Below are 16,172 nucleotides of genomic sequence, written 5' to 3'. Positions count from 1 at the left end.
AGTTGTTGTTTTTATATATAAATAAATGATTGATTGGAAAAGATGAATAGTTTGGAGTTATGTCATTTCAATTAATATTGAAGAAGATGAATGGTTTGGAGTTGAATGCAAAAATTTAAGGAAAAAACATAAATTGACAAAAAAAATATAGTAGTGGATATTGAAAGAATTTATGAGAAAAAAGAGAAATAAAGTTCTAGGCTCTAGGAGGTGCCAAAGTTTTTAATATATTCAATATTTAAAAAAATAAAAAATTGAGAAAAAAAATAGGATAATTCTAAGCATTAGAAAGTGTCACCTCATTATGCTTGGTTTCTTCTTGAATATATATATAGTTGTTTATTATTGAAACTTTGAAAAACAAATTTCATTAAGAAATAAAAGAAAGTAAATGAAAGAGCAAATCAAGAGTTGGAGGTTAAACTTGGGTATACAAAATTACAAAAAAACCCCAATTAATTATGAACTATACATTCTTCATATAGGGATAGAAAAGTCTTTAATATATTCAACATTTAAAAAAATCAAAAAATTGAGAAAAAAGATAGGAGAAGTTCTAAGCATTAGAATGTGCCACCTCTTTATGCTTGGTTTCTTCTTTAATATATATAGATTTGATAACACTGATAGCCCCTTGAGTTAACACTGTTACTTGAGGTCCATTAATCACCCCATATGACCCTTACTTGAGATGCAATTTCATCAAGATTTAATCTGATCAGTGTTCATCTTCTTCTTCATTTTTAAGTTTTCATCTTTTTTATTGTCTTTTAAGTTCATTAAGATAATTTACTATGAAATATTTATCTTTTTTATTAATAAAATCAAGAGCAATAATTGAATCAAAGTTCTTAAATCTAAACATACTAACACTAAATAAATTAACAGAAATGCTAAATCCAATACAAATTGATAGTGGTGATTTAGGCTTCATAGATGCCATAATCAGATGTGTGAAGACGGTAGATGTGTGAAAAAAAAGAAAAAGATGTGTTTTCACTGCCGTAGAAGGAGGCGAAGGAGTAGTCGAACAACTGGAGACAAAAGATGCCCAGAGAGCAGCAATCGATCTAGGGTAAAACTGTAAAAAAAACTTGAGATTCTAACAAGAATCATGTGTTAGAGATTTCTGAGTGGAATTTACCTCACCTTTAAGAATTAGGTTAAAATCGACCAACAGTCCAACCAATACAAATAGGAATATCCAATTTCAGGAATTGAGATTTTGTGATGATGGCAAGCAAATCAACAAATAGCAATTGAGTAATCGACCAATTGTTGAGTCGTTGAGATTATGAGATTTGAGAAGAGGTGAATAGCAATCGAGTAATGAGTAATCGACAAATAGACCTAACATGTTATACTTATACAAAATAAGAAAAATCCTCTAAAATCTAACCGTTGTTGACGTTGCCATTGCATATCTGAAACCGAATCATCATCCATCTTTGGAGATTTTAATCAACAATCGCTAGGATAGAGAGGAGAGGGGAGATCGAGGAGTCTGGTCGCAACCGCAGGTATCCGGTATCGCTCTCGCCTCTCGTTCTTCGTTACGCGGTGCTAGCTGACGCCTGGAATCGGTTGAATACTATTGACGTGCCTGTGAAATTTGGGCCCCAAAATGTTGAGGGCCCTGTTCTAAATCTCAGATGTAACAGGCCAAGGGAAGGGCCTGCCGATAACGAATTTACCCTTACCCATTGCCAACCATAATTAAGGTATATATGTTAAGGTCTCAGTCCTTCTACATCCGTGTCGTTAAAGTTTCACTTAATTACATTTATGCCACTGTATTTTTCCAAATAACACCAACATAACATATCCTAAGAAGTATAACACAAAATGATCATTTAAAACAGAAGTCGATGATTGATGCAAGTTGGGGGTAATTTGGTCAAGTTGAATTCTTCTACAAATACAATTTATTCTTTATTTTTAAATCTAAAATATTAAAATTATACTAAATAAATTATGTAAAAAATAAATATTTTATTCCCTTAACATTTGATATCCATAATAAGAACTAATAATGTCTTGTTTGTTTTTTTTTTATTTTCAGTTTTTAATTATCATTTATGTCTGACTCATTCACACATTTTATAATTCAGACTGTCTTTTTTTTTTCCAAAGTCTCTTATCACTTAATAGGGTTTGAATAAATAAGAGGTAAACTAGTATCTTAATTTCTCTATCTATACTACCTTATAAACCAGATTTCATGAAAGTCTTAAAAACAACTTTTAATGCATAATATACTACCTTTTGATGCACAAAGTCTTAAAGTCTTAAAAACAAATCTTAATGCATAGAGTACTACAAATTTATGCATAAAGTATCAAAGTGTTTGAATCTATACTCCCTATGCCCGATTCCTTCTCCCAAGGCAATGATCTGGATCACTCCTTCTCCCAAAGACGTGGATTCCATCAATGCTTCCATCTCAAAGAGACGATTCACATTCTTGAAACCATCACTGTTTCCCTCCTCCTTCTATTGTCCTTGCTGCCTCTGCTCCTATCCTCTGGTGTCCCTCCTTGCTGCACGACCTCCTTTATGAGAAAATGGAGAATTAGAGAGAAGGAAGAGTAGAAATCGAACCTAATAGAAGAGTTAAATGAAGGTAAGAATCAAAACCCTAGAATTCAATAAAGATTAGGGTTCTTATCAAGTGCCAAAAATAAATATTAGGGTTTTTATTCTGTAGTACTATTATTCATGTAGTTGTATTAAACCCACCTTCTACTCTTTCAGTAGAAGATCGTTCTGCTACTAAAGTGCTAGAAATGTAGACACTGCTTAATATTGTGCAACTTCTTAGTCACTTTTTAATATTGTGCATAAGATTTATGTCTGCAATTTTGCCTGGTTCCAGATGATGCTTTTACATATTCTAATGATACATTTTTTGTTTCTTAATTGATTTTTGATAGATATGCAAATGAAAATTGTCAAAATACCATGTTGAAATTAAGGGCATATGTGGTCTAACTCCTAACAAACTAGACCGCAAATGGTGTTTTGGGAACTTTTTAAATGGTCAAACTAGGCCACTTGAAATGATGCCTTTGCTATCAAAGATGAAAGCTAAAAGTTCTTTTTTGTTGTTGTCTTGATGGGTTTGTTTGCACAAGATGTGCTGGTAAATTGGTTAATTTGGGGATCCAGTGATGCTGCATGTGCACGAGGTCGAAATGCTAGATTGTTATCAGGTGGTACTCCTTGTGAACTGTGAACTTGATCTCATTTCTAAAAACACGAAAGTTATACATGCATATATACATACATATCTATATTAATATTACCTTATCAACCATTTTGATGCACAAAGTCTTAAAGTCTTGAAAACAACTTTCATTGCACTTTGTACTACTAATTTATGTAGTAGTCTTAAAATCTCTTCATTACAATTCTTAAAGCATTATGTACAACCTATCCTTTACTTAGGGTTTAATGCTTTAACTTTTAAGGTTGTATGTTCCCAAGGGGTTCTAATCACATACTTCAATCTTAATGTCGATCCATCCCACTTAGAAAGCCATTTCTACACGTTTTCTACTGGAATCGATATCAAGGTTAGTTTTCCAATTCTGCACGGTTTCAACTGTAATCAATGCATTAGTTTTCCATTTCTAGACGGTTTTTCATTTGGAATCGATGCATTAATTGCAGCTACCTTATTGGCAGGAAAATGAGAAGGTGAATGCAGATAACAGTACAACATTATGGACAAACTTGTTTAATGAGGATGTTGATCTTGATCAGCCTTTTAAAGAATATGTTGAGTCAAGTCTCATTCTTTATTGGGTGTTTTGTCGAATTAAGACATGTCATTAATGTTGAATTAAGTCTCATTCGAAAGAGTTTTGAAAGTATATTTCGGGTAGACACATTCTTTTGTTAGAATCAAATCCTGTGTGATCTGTAATTTTTAATCATTTTGAATAAAAACTAATTTGGATCAAGAATGGCCCAGAAAAACTATTTAGAACATTGTACCTTCAATGCTTGTAACTTGTTATGGATATATTTCCTTAAAAAGGATTGGCGAGAAGATTTATCGTTCAATAGAATCGGAAAGTCACTTTGAATCATATTCTTTTGCACAGATAATTACAATTACAAAGGTTTTGTTATTATTATAATACACATTTCACATGAAAGATCTGTTTTTTTACGAATGATTGTAGAAGCTACTAATACCATCATTTCGCATAGATGATTATTTGAATCTAAAGTAGGTATAAACGTTGTAACGATCACAGGGGATAATCATGTGGATTATGACCAATGCTATAGTTATTTTGCATTGGTTACTAATGGAGAAACATAAAGTTTTGGATTTGAAACGTTGCAAAAAAAAAAAAAAAAAACTTGCAATGTAATGTTAAAGCATCGTAGAAAGAAGATTGTTACATTTATGGAACACTAGAAGGGTACTAGTGCAATGCAGCGAAATATATCTTGATTTTAATGTTTCATTTTATTTTGTCTCTGTCTCCGCCGATGTTATAATATGATTTTATGTGGTACCAAAAAAACGATAATATTTTTTTTGAATAAAATGTAAATTTGAAGGTATCATAAAATTTTGAAAAAAATATATTGATTTTTGTATCAAATTAAATATTTAAAAGTTGTTTTTTTGTGTAATTTCTTTAATTCTATTTTTATTATAATTTAATTTAGATTTGATAATGAAGTCATTTATTTTTAGTTTAATAATATAATTTTTTTATAAAGATAATATTTAGTATTTTGAATTCAATGATTATCTTAAATATATTTTAGATTTTGTATATTTAAAATAAGAATCTTATCCATAATTTGATTATGTTTATCTGTAGTTAGTTACACAAATTCAAACATGAAGCTTTAATAAGTTGTACATACGGACAATTTACTTGTAATCTTGAATTTTAAGTAATATGCATCAATAAACAGTACTTAATGCATAAAAAATGGGTTTTAAGAGTTTTTGTCAAATGATTTATAATATAGTATAAATATGTTATAACTCAATTATTATCCTAATTATATTTAGATTTTTTATATTTAAAATGAGATGTTTATTCTCTATTTGATTATATTTATCTGCAGTTAGTTACACGAATTCAAACATGGAACTTTAATAAGTTGTATTTACACACAGTTACTTGTATTCTTGAATTTTAAGTAATTAGCATCAATAAACAGTACTTCATGTATACAAAATGGTTGTTAAGAGTTTTCGTCAAATGTTTTATTATATAGTATGGATAACTAATTGCATTGATCTCGGTGGCTACGCCACCCACAAAATTTAAAGGAAGTTTGGAGGAGAAGCAGTCGAGCTCATTCAAAGTAAATCCATAGCTTCTATACCCGGGCGACCCAGTTCATATATGCAGTAGCGGTACGGTACGGTAGGAACGAAGAAATCTCGAACAAAAAGGTTGGATAAAAGGTATTGTATACCAATAAACCAGTCACCACAAATCTCTTTAAATTATAACAATATCAGTTATGTACATCCTTATTTGTTGGAAAATGTTCTACTTTTGTATTTTGGATGAAAGTGTAACTTGATTAAAGAAAATCGTCGATGCTCCTTCCTGCTGTTGACTATCAATTAGAAGTTCATGTTGCTTGTATTTATTATAGACAAAAAGTTGCATGTTCTGAAGGCTTCACGTGCTCCGTTCACTTTTGGTTTGTTTATGAATTTTCTTACAGAAATTGTTGAGGTTAGACCATCCTATCCACACAAAAGAAGGTATTAGTAAAATGTGTACGTCTATTTTATCCTTTTGATTCTCTTTTTCACTAAACCATTGTAAGGGTTTCACTGAAAAATCGAATGTTTAAATATAAATTTTGTACTTTTTGATAAATAGTTGCACTCATTTTTAGTTGTAGGCGTATTGGAGAATTTGAAATCCCACCGCATTGTGCGGGTGGGTACATAACTAGTTTTATATAATTTTTGTACGTATATGTTAGCTTAGAAGATCAATGTGAAACAAAAACTTCTATCGACGATCTATCCTCTATGAAAAGTATCGATTTTTTCACAAACAAACTCACTGGCGGCATTCCCAATAGCATCGGAAGTCTGAAAGGTATCCAAAAGATTCTTACTGTGTTCCATCTGTTAAGCAATTGTTGAGATAAACTTCGGCAATGAAAATTTATGAAAATGAAGAGAATTTTGCAAAAAATTTGCACCTGATTTTACAAAAAAAAATTTGATTCAGACTTCAGACGTTTGTCAGTTTACAAAAACAAACAATATTATTGATTTAGATTTTAGACTTCAGCATCACCTTTTAGTAATTAGAAGTGAAATAAGACTTCAAACGTTTGTCAGTTTACAAAAACAAACAATATTATTGATTCAGACTTCAGACTTCAGCATCACCTCTTAGTAATTAGAAGTGAAAAAGACTTCAAACTTCATCACCTCTTAGTAATTAGAAGTGAAATAAGACTTCAAACTTCAACATCTCTTTAAAAAATAAATGTCATCTAAAATACTATTATTTCTTAATCTCTGTTTTCAGATTTACGTTAACAGTTCTACAATTGAATGGAACGATTTTCCCCAGAAGGCCCTTAATTCTTATTATATTAGTAAGATAGATTGCTTGAGTGTATTTTTATATACCTTTTGTTCCTATTACATTCACATGAAATAATTCACATTCATATCAACCAAAATCAATAATAGCATGGTTCCATCGACAAAAACTCAACCAATCAAATTCAAGCAAGCCCACATTCATCAAATCCACAACCACTGCAACAAATCTATTATCATTAACCAAAATGGCAGGCAAATCCCGCAACGCATCCATATTAAGGAGATCGGAACTCCAATGAGTCAAAGTCGTAGCAATGATATATGATGAAAAGGGAAGTAGATGGTTGCGACCGGTGCTCGATGGTTCAGGATGATGTAGTGGACGGGGTTTATTTTATTTTTAATTCCAAATGCTTCTACATATGCATTATATATTTGTACGTTAAAAAGATTACAAAAGAAAATTGATAAATAATCAAAATACTCTCACGTGGCTTGCACGTGATGGGCACTTAACGGATGCCTTACGCCCCCATGAGGTCACTGCTGCATCGGTATAATTTCAGAATTATAGTAACAATTGATAGAGTTTGAGTAAAGCATATAGCCAATTGATCTGATTTACTCCAGATTGACAAGAAGCCCAAGACTTGCATTTATTTGATCGTAAACAGATTTCTAGCTCGAGTGAAAGTAATTTCAAACTTATTAAATGTAGTTAGAGTAACTTTTTGTCTTTTTGGTGATATTTCGAAGAACAACATGAAATCGTATCCATCACCATGGATTTGACGTATGAGTTGTCTTTTTTCTTATGTCATAATTGTTTTGATGATACTAATTTTGATTAAACAGTTAAAACAACATTAAAATAAAATAAAAATACAAGAATGAATCTAAAACGATCTTCTTAATAAATATCTCACTGAAAACCACTTGGACTTTTTAACGGTACAAATCTAGCTCGCTTGTCTTTTTGCATCCCAATCAAGCATTAAATGACACACATGTTAAGTAAGACGTTATTATCTCTCCTTTTCGAGAGTCAGATTCAAATGACAATCGAATAATCTTCTTTGTGTATGATGATGGGTTTTTTTTTTTTTTTTTTTTTGATTAACCGGGATATCCAACCCGCTATGCGAGCTGACTAATCCAAGGACGATCACCTGTTTTGCAGATAGTCCAAAGTCACCGCATTTGACAGGGGATTTTTATTCCTCCTTAGATTTGAACCTATGACCTCCTGATACTTTTAACCTTTGGAGTCAAGCTCAAATCAATCAAACACCACCCTTGTATGTCATGTGAAGGTTTGCTTCATTTTGTTGTTCATTGCATTATATTTATGTTTATGGGAGATACTTTCATAGCTTCTATAATCTAACATTTTATCTCATACTTTACTAGTCATATGGATTATGTGAATTTCAATTATGTACATAGTGTATATTCATTAATGAATATACAATATATAGACTGAGTTATGGACAAATATGATATACATTCATTGATGAATATAAATGAATTTGAAGTTTCATCATGAATGAACTTATTAAGGGTGTGTTTAGTGTCCAGACTATATATAACAGAACATGACAAGATAGAGCACTTCTTCAGCGTTTGATAAGATAAACCTGGACAGAACAGAACAAATAAAATGATCAATTTACTCGTAATGAGTTATTTATATTGATTAATTTATTAAATTATAACAAAATATACCATTAAAAAATTTTCGTCAAAATAAAAAAATTTATACAGTTTCCAGTTTTTATTTTTATTCCTTTTCTACATCATCTTTTACTATTAATATATAATAAATTACATAAACTAATAAAAATATAGAAACCATATAAAAATAATATTTTGAGAACCGTAAAATGAAAGTTTAAAAAGTATAAATAAAATCTAAAGAATGAATAAAATGTAAAAATGAGACATATTTGATGTTTTAGAAGAGAATTAAGTTTTATTTGAGGTTATATTAATAGAATATAAGTCTGTTCCATGGAGTAGGGATAAAACAGGCTTATTCCACTTTGTTCTTGCCTATTTCACTTTGTTTCTGTCTATTCCACACAATAGTCCTATCAAACATGGAACAAAAATCTATGTTTTGTTCATGTCTATTCCACATAAAAGTTTGTCAAACATGGAACAAAGATCTCTGTTTTGTTTTGTCTTGTCATGTTCAATGTATCAAATGCAACCTAAATATATATTTATCCAACGAATGGACACATTACGACAGTAAAGTAAAAAGAGCTTAAAGTTGGATATCAAATCAGCTTAAAGCTCAAAACTGATACAGATCGCTGAAACTGAAGCCATTCCCGATCCAACTCAACTCAACTCACCAAATACAAATAGTATGGCAACAATAAGCAGGTAGCTAATTACGAGGGTGGTTCAACAATTTCAGTAACTCAATCATGCAAATCGTTCTGACTACCAAACTAGCCATAGCCATAGCCATAGCCCACCCCACACCCATCGTACTCCTATGCTCACCAACAATGCATTTGGAATCATATATATTTATGCCCTTCCTTCATTTTTCTATAGAAAACAGTTGATCATCTTTAGGAATTGCAAGCTTTTTAGTCCATTTCTTTTTCAGTGAATTGTGTTAATTTGGAGTTGGCTAAGGATATATCAATCATGCGTATTGTTTTCTGGTGTTTGTCTGTCTTTGTGGCTGTTTGGTTGGGGCTTGATTATCATCTAACTGTTGAAGCAGCTAGATTGGGAAGGATGTGGAGTGATCAAACTCATGAAATGGATAAAGAGTATAAAAAGAAATACGTTACAGCGGCTAACTATGACGGTCCTGGAATTGCTGGTGGTCGAGGGAGAGGATACGGGTCAAGATCATCTAGGGGTGGGTATAGTAACGGAGGAAGAGGTGGAGGTAGAGGTGGTGGCCGTGGATATGGTTCTGGTGGTGATGGTGGTAATATAGGCGGAAGTGGTGGTGGTGGCAATGGAGGTGGTAATATGGGCGGAGGTGGTGGTCGTGGTGGTTTTGGTTCTGGTGGTGGTAATATGGGCGGAAGTGGTGGTGGTGCTGGTGGCGGCAATGGAGGTGGTAATATGGGCGGAGGTGGTGGTCGTGGTGGTTTTGGTTCTGGTTCTGGTGGTGGTAATATAGGCAGAGGTGGTGATGGTGGATCAGATCCAGGTGGGCGCAATGAAGGTGGATTTGGTTCTGGTTCTGACTCCCCTTCTGGTGACGGCAGAGGTGGTTTTGGTTCTGGATACGGCAGCGGTGGCAACACAGGTGGAGGTGGCAGGTTTGGCTCAGGACCTGGAAACTGGGGTGGATATGGAAACGGAGGAAGTCCATTTGGTGGTGGCTATGGTTCAAGAGGAGGTTTAGGTGGTGGTGGTGGTGGTGGTGGTGGTGGCGGAGCATTTGGCTCTGGGACAGGTCCAGGCTCCGGTTACGGTAATCTTGGCGGTGATGGCAGCAGCAACATGGGTTCAGATGGTGGAGGAAATGGGTATGGAGGAGGTCCTCACAATTCTAGAAACAAGAATTAATGAATGCTTAAGTTGGAATAGGCACAAGATTTTTCTCCATTAATAATGACCCCTAGATTTATGTTTTCTGGTGGTACTACTAAGCCTTATAATGATTCTAACATATAACAAAAACTAATGATCCAAAAGAAAACAAATTCATTAAAAAATGGTTGGATTTTGTTATTAGTATTTATAAATTCGTTGCAATCTATACAGATAATAATTCATTTCCCTATACACCGAGATTGATTATACAGTTGAACACCCAGATATCAAGATACGTTAAAAATATACGATAAATTAACCTTCATTTCCTGAAGCAACCATAAGTGCGAAATTACCCAGTCATTGTTTATCCTGAAAGTATCATCACCAAATCAAATGTCAAATTCCATCTTCTAGTTCTTGATCAATATCATAATACCGGTAACAAAACTAGACAGATCAACAATGCAGTTCAGATTTCATTCAGACACAGAAAGATTTTAGCATATGAGATATTCACTTTAGAAACAAAAACAAGTACCTCATTCATAGAATCTGAAACTCCAATTGGATCACCAGCATCAGAACATGACTCTATTTCTCTTTTCCTGGATATATATATATATGTTGGACAAAAATTAATAAACTGTAACACCCCTGCCCCCAGGCTAACAAAATAAGCTCCGAATCAACATAAAAGATTAAAACCATGGTGGAAGTTATTGGTTGAACTTATAAGGGGCTCACAAATCTAGTTTTCTATGCATGTGGGATGGAATGTTACATTACATAAACACGGGAGAAAGCCATGACCAACCTTTCTATATGACAAGTGTCTAGAATTGAGGTCGTTATTGAGCTTGATACATCGGTTCCCTGCCAAAATTATGGACCCAAATGAGTGACATTCAGAAATGCAGAATTAGAAAACAACTAGTTACAACGTTAACACTTACAACAGAACGAGAATGAGACCATTCGGGAACTTTCTCGGAAAGGAGAGTGACATATTGCTCCATAGCCACATCTGGATTCATGTTTCCAAGCTTCTGCCATGCATTCCTTGCACAGTAATAATCAGTGCCCCCCATCACCCCTCTTATCTTAACTAATCATAGATTCTTGAAATTAAATTTTTATTATATGTATTGAATATTTTAATAATATAATTTAAAATACTGATAGAGCTTAATGTAATTTTTTTGGGATATTTTGATATCTTATTCTCCATTCTAGAAAATTTTGAAGATCCTAATGCTACATTCATGTTTATGCTTTCTCACCTTTATCTTACAACCAGAACATGTTTCTTGATTTTCATGAAGATCCCATCTCACACCTTATCTAATCATCATATAGTTTCAGAATTCTAGTAAATAGTTCATCTTTTTTTCTAGATAACACGACTATAAAATCGGATAGGACTTCAAAAATGTCCAAGTGTTCTAATAAACTGTTTTACGAACCAATCATTTGTGTGACATGTAAAAGTATTGCAATAAGTTTATAAGACCGTTTTGGACATGACAACTTTGAAATCAGATATATGACATTAATTCATAAAGCATTTATACAGCAAGTGTCCTGTATTGGTACACTTCTCAAGCATGTCCCATATTTTTCTAAAAGTAGTTTATTAGTTCGCTTTTTGTCTTATAAATTTAAGTGTTATAAACAATCTATTAGGAAAAGTACGCATTTTTTTATCTTATAAACCTGATTTTGTTGTTGTGCAAGTAAATCCAAGGGGTGTTTGGGATTGCTTATTTGAAACAACTTATTCTTTTCTACAAAAGTCCTTATCAATTTATTATAAGTTAGAATCGTTTAACTTCTTCAAAAACTCTTTATTACCGGTTTGGCGTCGGTATAAGCTGTTTATCCAAACACTCAAAAGTGATTATTACCGGTGTCATACCGGAATAAGTCATTAAGTTTTTTTTATAAGCAATCCCAAACACCCAAACCAGAATCTAACACATTTCATTCATGAAAACATATGGAGAAATAAGGATGAAAGTTGAGTGATACCATTTAGCTCTGGCAAAAACCTTTAAAGCCATGGGCTGAGGTTCATAACAAGGCCCTTCTGTGGCAACCTTATGAAGTCCGTACAGCTGCATCTGAATATCACTTGCTAAATTCCCCAAATTATCATCCATCTTTCCATAATCTGCAGCCATGGCAAAAACCTTCTCTAAATCACTTCTTTCAACCCCCTCCCAATCATCGGAATCATCTTCATCAGAAATCAGACCTTCCTTCTCCTTCTGATCTTCATCAATACCATCATCACACATTAATTTCAAACGAATCAGACCTTCATCATCGTGATTCGCTACATTTTCTTCATAAATCAATTCAATCTTGCCTTGTTTGGTCTGATCGTAATCAATCACACCATCATAATCAGCATTTTCAGTCTCAATACCACCGACAAACCCTTCTTCCGGCGACTTCACCGGAGATCCGACGTCATTTAAGCTTATCAACTCTTCATCGTGATCCTTCTCGAAAACAACCTGTTTCGTTTCTGATGGCCCTGCAACGACCTTATTGACCATAAACGCATCATGATCAACAGCAAATCGAACTTTCTTCTTACCTTTTCTTTTGCTACTACTACTTTTCTCCGTCTTCGGATTCAATTCCTCTCCAATAACCTTACTTAAATCATGAGCCGTTGTACGTTGATTATCATACTTATCGCCATTGATAACAGCAAAAGCGATCTTTGTAATTAGGATAAAGAAGAGAACAGCTGCAATTGCTGTGAAGAAAATCTGGTGTAACATCTCGGTTGATTGAACCAAACCCCAAAATCAAAGTGAAAGCTGGAAGTAAAATTATATGGAGAGATGAAACTTGAGGAAGAAGATGAAAGATTTGATTGTCAGATGATCAGAGCAAAGCATATTCGCTTTTCTGCTAACGGGGTTATCTTTTGTTGTGGGGCCAAAAGGTGTTTGTGGGTGGGTCACAAGGTTTTCATAATGCGTGTGCCGCCAGCTTTGGATTCATTTGATTTTTATATTTTTACATCGGTTTTTTTTACCTTTTAATAGTTTAATTAAAAGACAACATCTAAATTATTAAAAAGTAAATTTTATTTGATTAAAAAAAATATGTCTTGAGTGTGTTTGGTATTCAGACAAAATAGAACAGAATATGATAGGACAGGATAGAACAACTGTTCAACATTTGGTAAGATAAAACTGAACAGAACAGAACAAGTAAAATGACAAATTTACCCCTGATGAGTTGTTTATTTTAATTAATTTATGTAATTTATTAAATTATAATAAAATTTAATTTTTATAACAAAATATATCATTAGAAGTTTACGTCAAAACAATTAAAATGACACCAAATAAAAAGTTTATGTAGCTTCTACTTTTTATTTTTATATATTTTCTACATTATTTTTTTATTATTAATATATAATAAATTACATAAATTAATAAAAATATAGAAATCGTATAAAAATAATATTTTGAGGACAGTAAAATGAAAGTTTAAGAAACATAAAATATGATAAATAAAATTTAAAGAATGAATAAAATATAAAAAAATAGACCTATTTGATGTTTTAGAAGAGAATTAATTTTTTTTGATGTTATATTGGTAAAATATAAGTCTGCTCCACCTTGTTCCACCCTGTTCCATGGGGTAGGGATGGAACAGGCTTGTTCCACTCTGTTTCTGTCTGTTCCACATAAAAGTCATGCCAAACATGGGACAAGGATCTATGTCCTTTTCTGTCATGTCATGTCTTGTCCAGTGTACCAAATGCACCATAATAGTTCTAAAACCCTTGGAATAATTTTGTATCATGAACCTCCCTTAACCATTGAGTGCCCTGATTTCATTGTAAACAGTTACCAAAAAAATTATATTTCATTCTGCACTATATATTATGAAAGCTTTTTAATCATTCTGACCACTTAATTATTCTACACCAAACCATTCAGCAACTGTCAAACAACCCCTTAATTTTTATCTCTATTTTATTATTAGTTTACATTGTTTAATAGGTAAATCTCTCATAGTTACCAATCCAAGGGTCTTTTTGTTAGTAGCTTAACGAGGTTAATGGATTCACAACTTATTTGATCAGTTATACATGACTGTTTAGTAGTGGTAGGAGTGGTCCTGAGTCTTCAGATGCCATGATGAAACGCCAAAAAATACCCTTTACATACGCAAACAAAATAAATTATTGAAGGGGTTTGAAACCTAATTAAGCTAATCGGCTCATATCTAAACAATCGAAACAAATATATATAATTCAACAAAGTATAATTTAGAAGTTAGAAAGAAAACACTTGATTAAGAAAGGAAGCAGATCAATTAAGGTCCCTTGATTAGGAACTGAGCATGTAAGCTAAACCAAGTACCCACAATTAAAAAAAATACATTTTAGATCAAAGTAAATTATACAAAATAGGAATAGAACCATTATCATAGGTAAAGTAGGTACCTAAGGTAACTAGACGAAAGGGCAGGACAATACAAAACAAGTATCTATCTGGTGTTTGGTACGACTAAGACTGGATCGGATACAACTAGACAAGTTGTCCCTAAAAGTTATTTGATGATTTTATATATCATATAATAGTTATAATTAATACAAATAAAGTAAAACTCAATTTATAAACAATATTACACAATGTTCATATATATATATATATATATATGTGATAAGTGTTAATTTATTAACTTTATTACATCATTTTCTTAACCATTTTCCTTTGTTTTATTTACCCATTAGTATCTTAATTGAGTCTTTTTATGTTTTTTTCATATATTAGTAGTAATATAGTATATCTAATGTTAATCCCCTGTTTATGCAGGTTTTTGATTATTTTTGGGCCCGATCCTGCAGCAGTCATGTAGGACCAGGAGTGACAAAGTCCTATAGTACCTGTCCGTGAGCTGCACTTTTGTCTGAGCCGAGAATCCGTTGGCTGCTCCTTAGAGATTGTTGGGTCTGGTCAAAGCCTGTTTTTGAAGAGTCTTTTGTCTTATTAGGTGACTCCCACTTAGCAAACTCCCTTAGCCTATAAATAGAAGGCTTAAAGCTTGAGTTTACTTACCAATTCACCAATTTACACACTTTTACTTACTTTCTTAATTGTTTATTTCTCAAATCTTTGAGTTATAAACATTTGCTCTCTAGAATATTATTTTCGGTTTCATGATTTTGGTTTTCTTTCTTCCAACCAAGAACCGACTTTTGTGAAGTGAAGTTGTGATTACGTTTTCAAGTTTTAATTCAAGTGCTCATATTTAATCTTCATCTCATTTATGTTCTTATTTTCAAGTTACATTACATTTTCTGATTTTTGTTACAAGTTACGAATTAGTCGATCTCTGTTGCTTTACATTGGATTTCATCATTTGTGGCTTACGACTAATTTACGTAGACTAAATAATTTGTTTTTAAGAGTTTTGCAAGTAACATTTTTCGGTCTTTGTAACGAAACTTGTTTTGCAAGTTTTGTTACTTGTCTTCCAAGCTTCCTCAAAGTCAAACTCCATTTTCAAGGTTTTCGTTAGTCATCTCTCCATCTAATCAAGTACTTGTCATCCATCATGTCTTAGTTTAATATTAATTAATAATATTTAGTTATTAATTATTTAATTTCAGTCATTTACATTTCAGTTTTTATATTTCAGTCATTTACATTTCAGTCTTTATATTTCAGTCATTTACATTTCAGTCTTTATATTTCAGTCATTTACATTTCAGTCTTTACTTTACTGCAATTTACATTTCTGTCATTTAATTTCCAGCAATTTACTTTCAGTCATTTATATTTCAATCATTTAATTTTCAGTACTTTAAATTCCAGTATTTCAGTTTCCTGTAATTTACTTTCTGTAATTTACTTTTCTGCAATTTACTTTCTGCAATTTACTTTTCCGTATCAGTATTTATTTTTCAGTCCTTACATCCTTCGAGAGAAGAAACCGAGCGATGATGGGCTAACGCCTTAGCTTGGGGTGTAACGGGAAATTAAGATCAAAGCCGATGTGAAAGTACAAAGGTGTCTTATTAGCATTATAGTCTACTATTTATTTCAGGTACTTAATA

The 16,172-nt window shown here is 32.4% G+C and overlaps 1 protein-coding gene across 4 annotated transcripts; it reads right to left on the bottom strand.

The window, feature by feature from the left end:
- Positions 1 to 8,036: 8,036 nt before the first annotated feature.
- On the bottom strand, positions 8,037 to 12,979 carry LOC112526824 (acyl-CoA-binding domain-containing protein 3-like). Of its 4 annotated transcripts, XM_025137245.1 has the most exons (6): positions 12,107 to 12,979; positions 11,032 to 11,137; positions 10,893 to 10,951; positions 10,617 to 10,683; positions 10,396 to 10,447; positions 8,037 to 8,199 (listed from the first exon to the last, which is right to left on the bottom strand). In XM_025137245.1, the coding sequence occupies exons 1-5, from the start codon at positions 12,868 to 12,870 to the stop codon at positions 10,436 to 10,438; spliced, it is 1,008 nt and encodes a 335-aa protein (XP_024993013.1). In that variant the 5' UTR covers positions 12,871 to 12,979; the 3' UTR covers positions 8,037 to 8,199; positions 10,396 to 10,435. The 4 variants fall into 4 exon arrangements, with proteins under 4 accessions (XP_024993013.1, XP_024993014.1, XP_024993012.1 ...); XM_025137246.1 differs by lacking the exon at positions 10,617 to 10,683; XM_025137244.1 differs by lacking the exon at positions 8,037 to 8,199 and having other exon boundaries at positions 10,246 to 10,447.
- Between the last annotated feature and the right edge of the window lie 3,193 nt (positions 12,980 to 16,172).

Source organism: Cynara cardunculus (genome assembly GCF_001531365.2).
Source record: "Cynara cardunculus var. scolymus isolate 2C chromosome LG 14, CcrdV1, whole genome shotgun sequence".
Taxonomy (NCBI): domain Eukaryota; kingdom Viridiplantae; phylum Streptophyta; class Magnoliopsida; order Asterales; family Asteraceae; genus Cynara; species Cynara cardunculus.
Note: the sequence above shows the minus strand (reverse complement) of the source record. Positions and strands in the feature narration are given on the sequence as shown.

Coding starts and splice junctions, on each gene's coding strand:
- LOC112526824 (XM_025137243.1), bottom strand. CDS start 12,870: ATGTTACACCAGATTTTCTTCACAGCAATTGCAGCTGTTCTCTTCTTT. Junction 11,138..12,106: donor GTTTTTGCCAGAGCTAAATG/GTATCACTCAAC, acceptor TTACTGTGCAAG/GAATGCATGGCAGAAGCTTG. Junction 10,448..10,892: donor GACACTTGTCATATAGAAAG/GTTGGTCATGGC, acceptor TGATACTTTCAG/GATAAACAATGACTGGGTAA.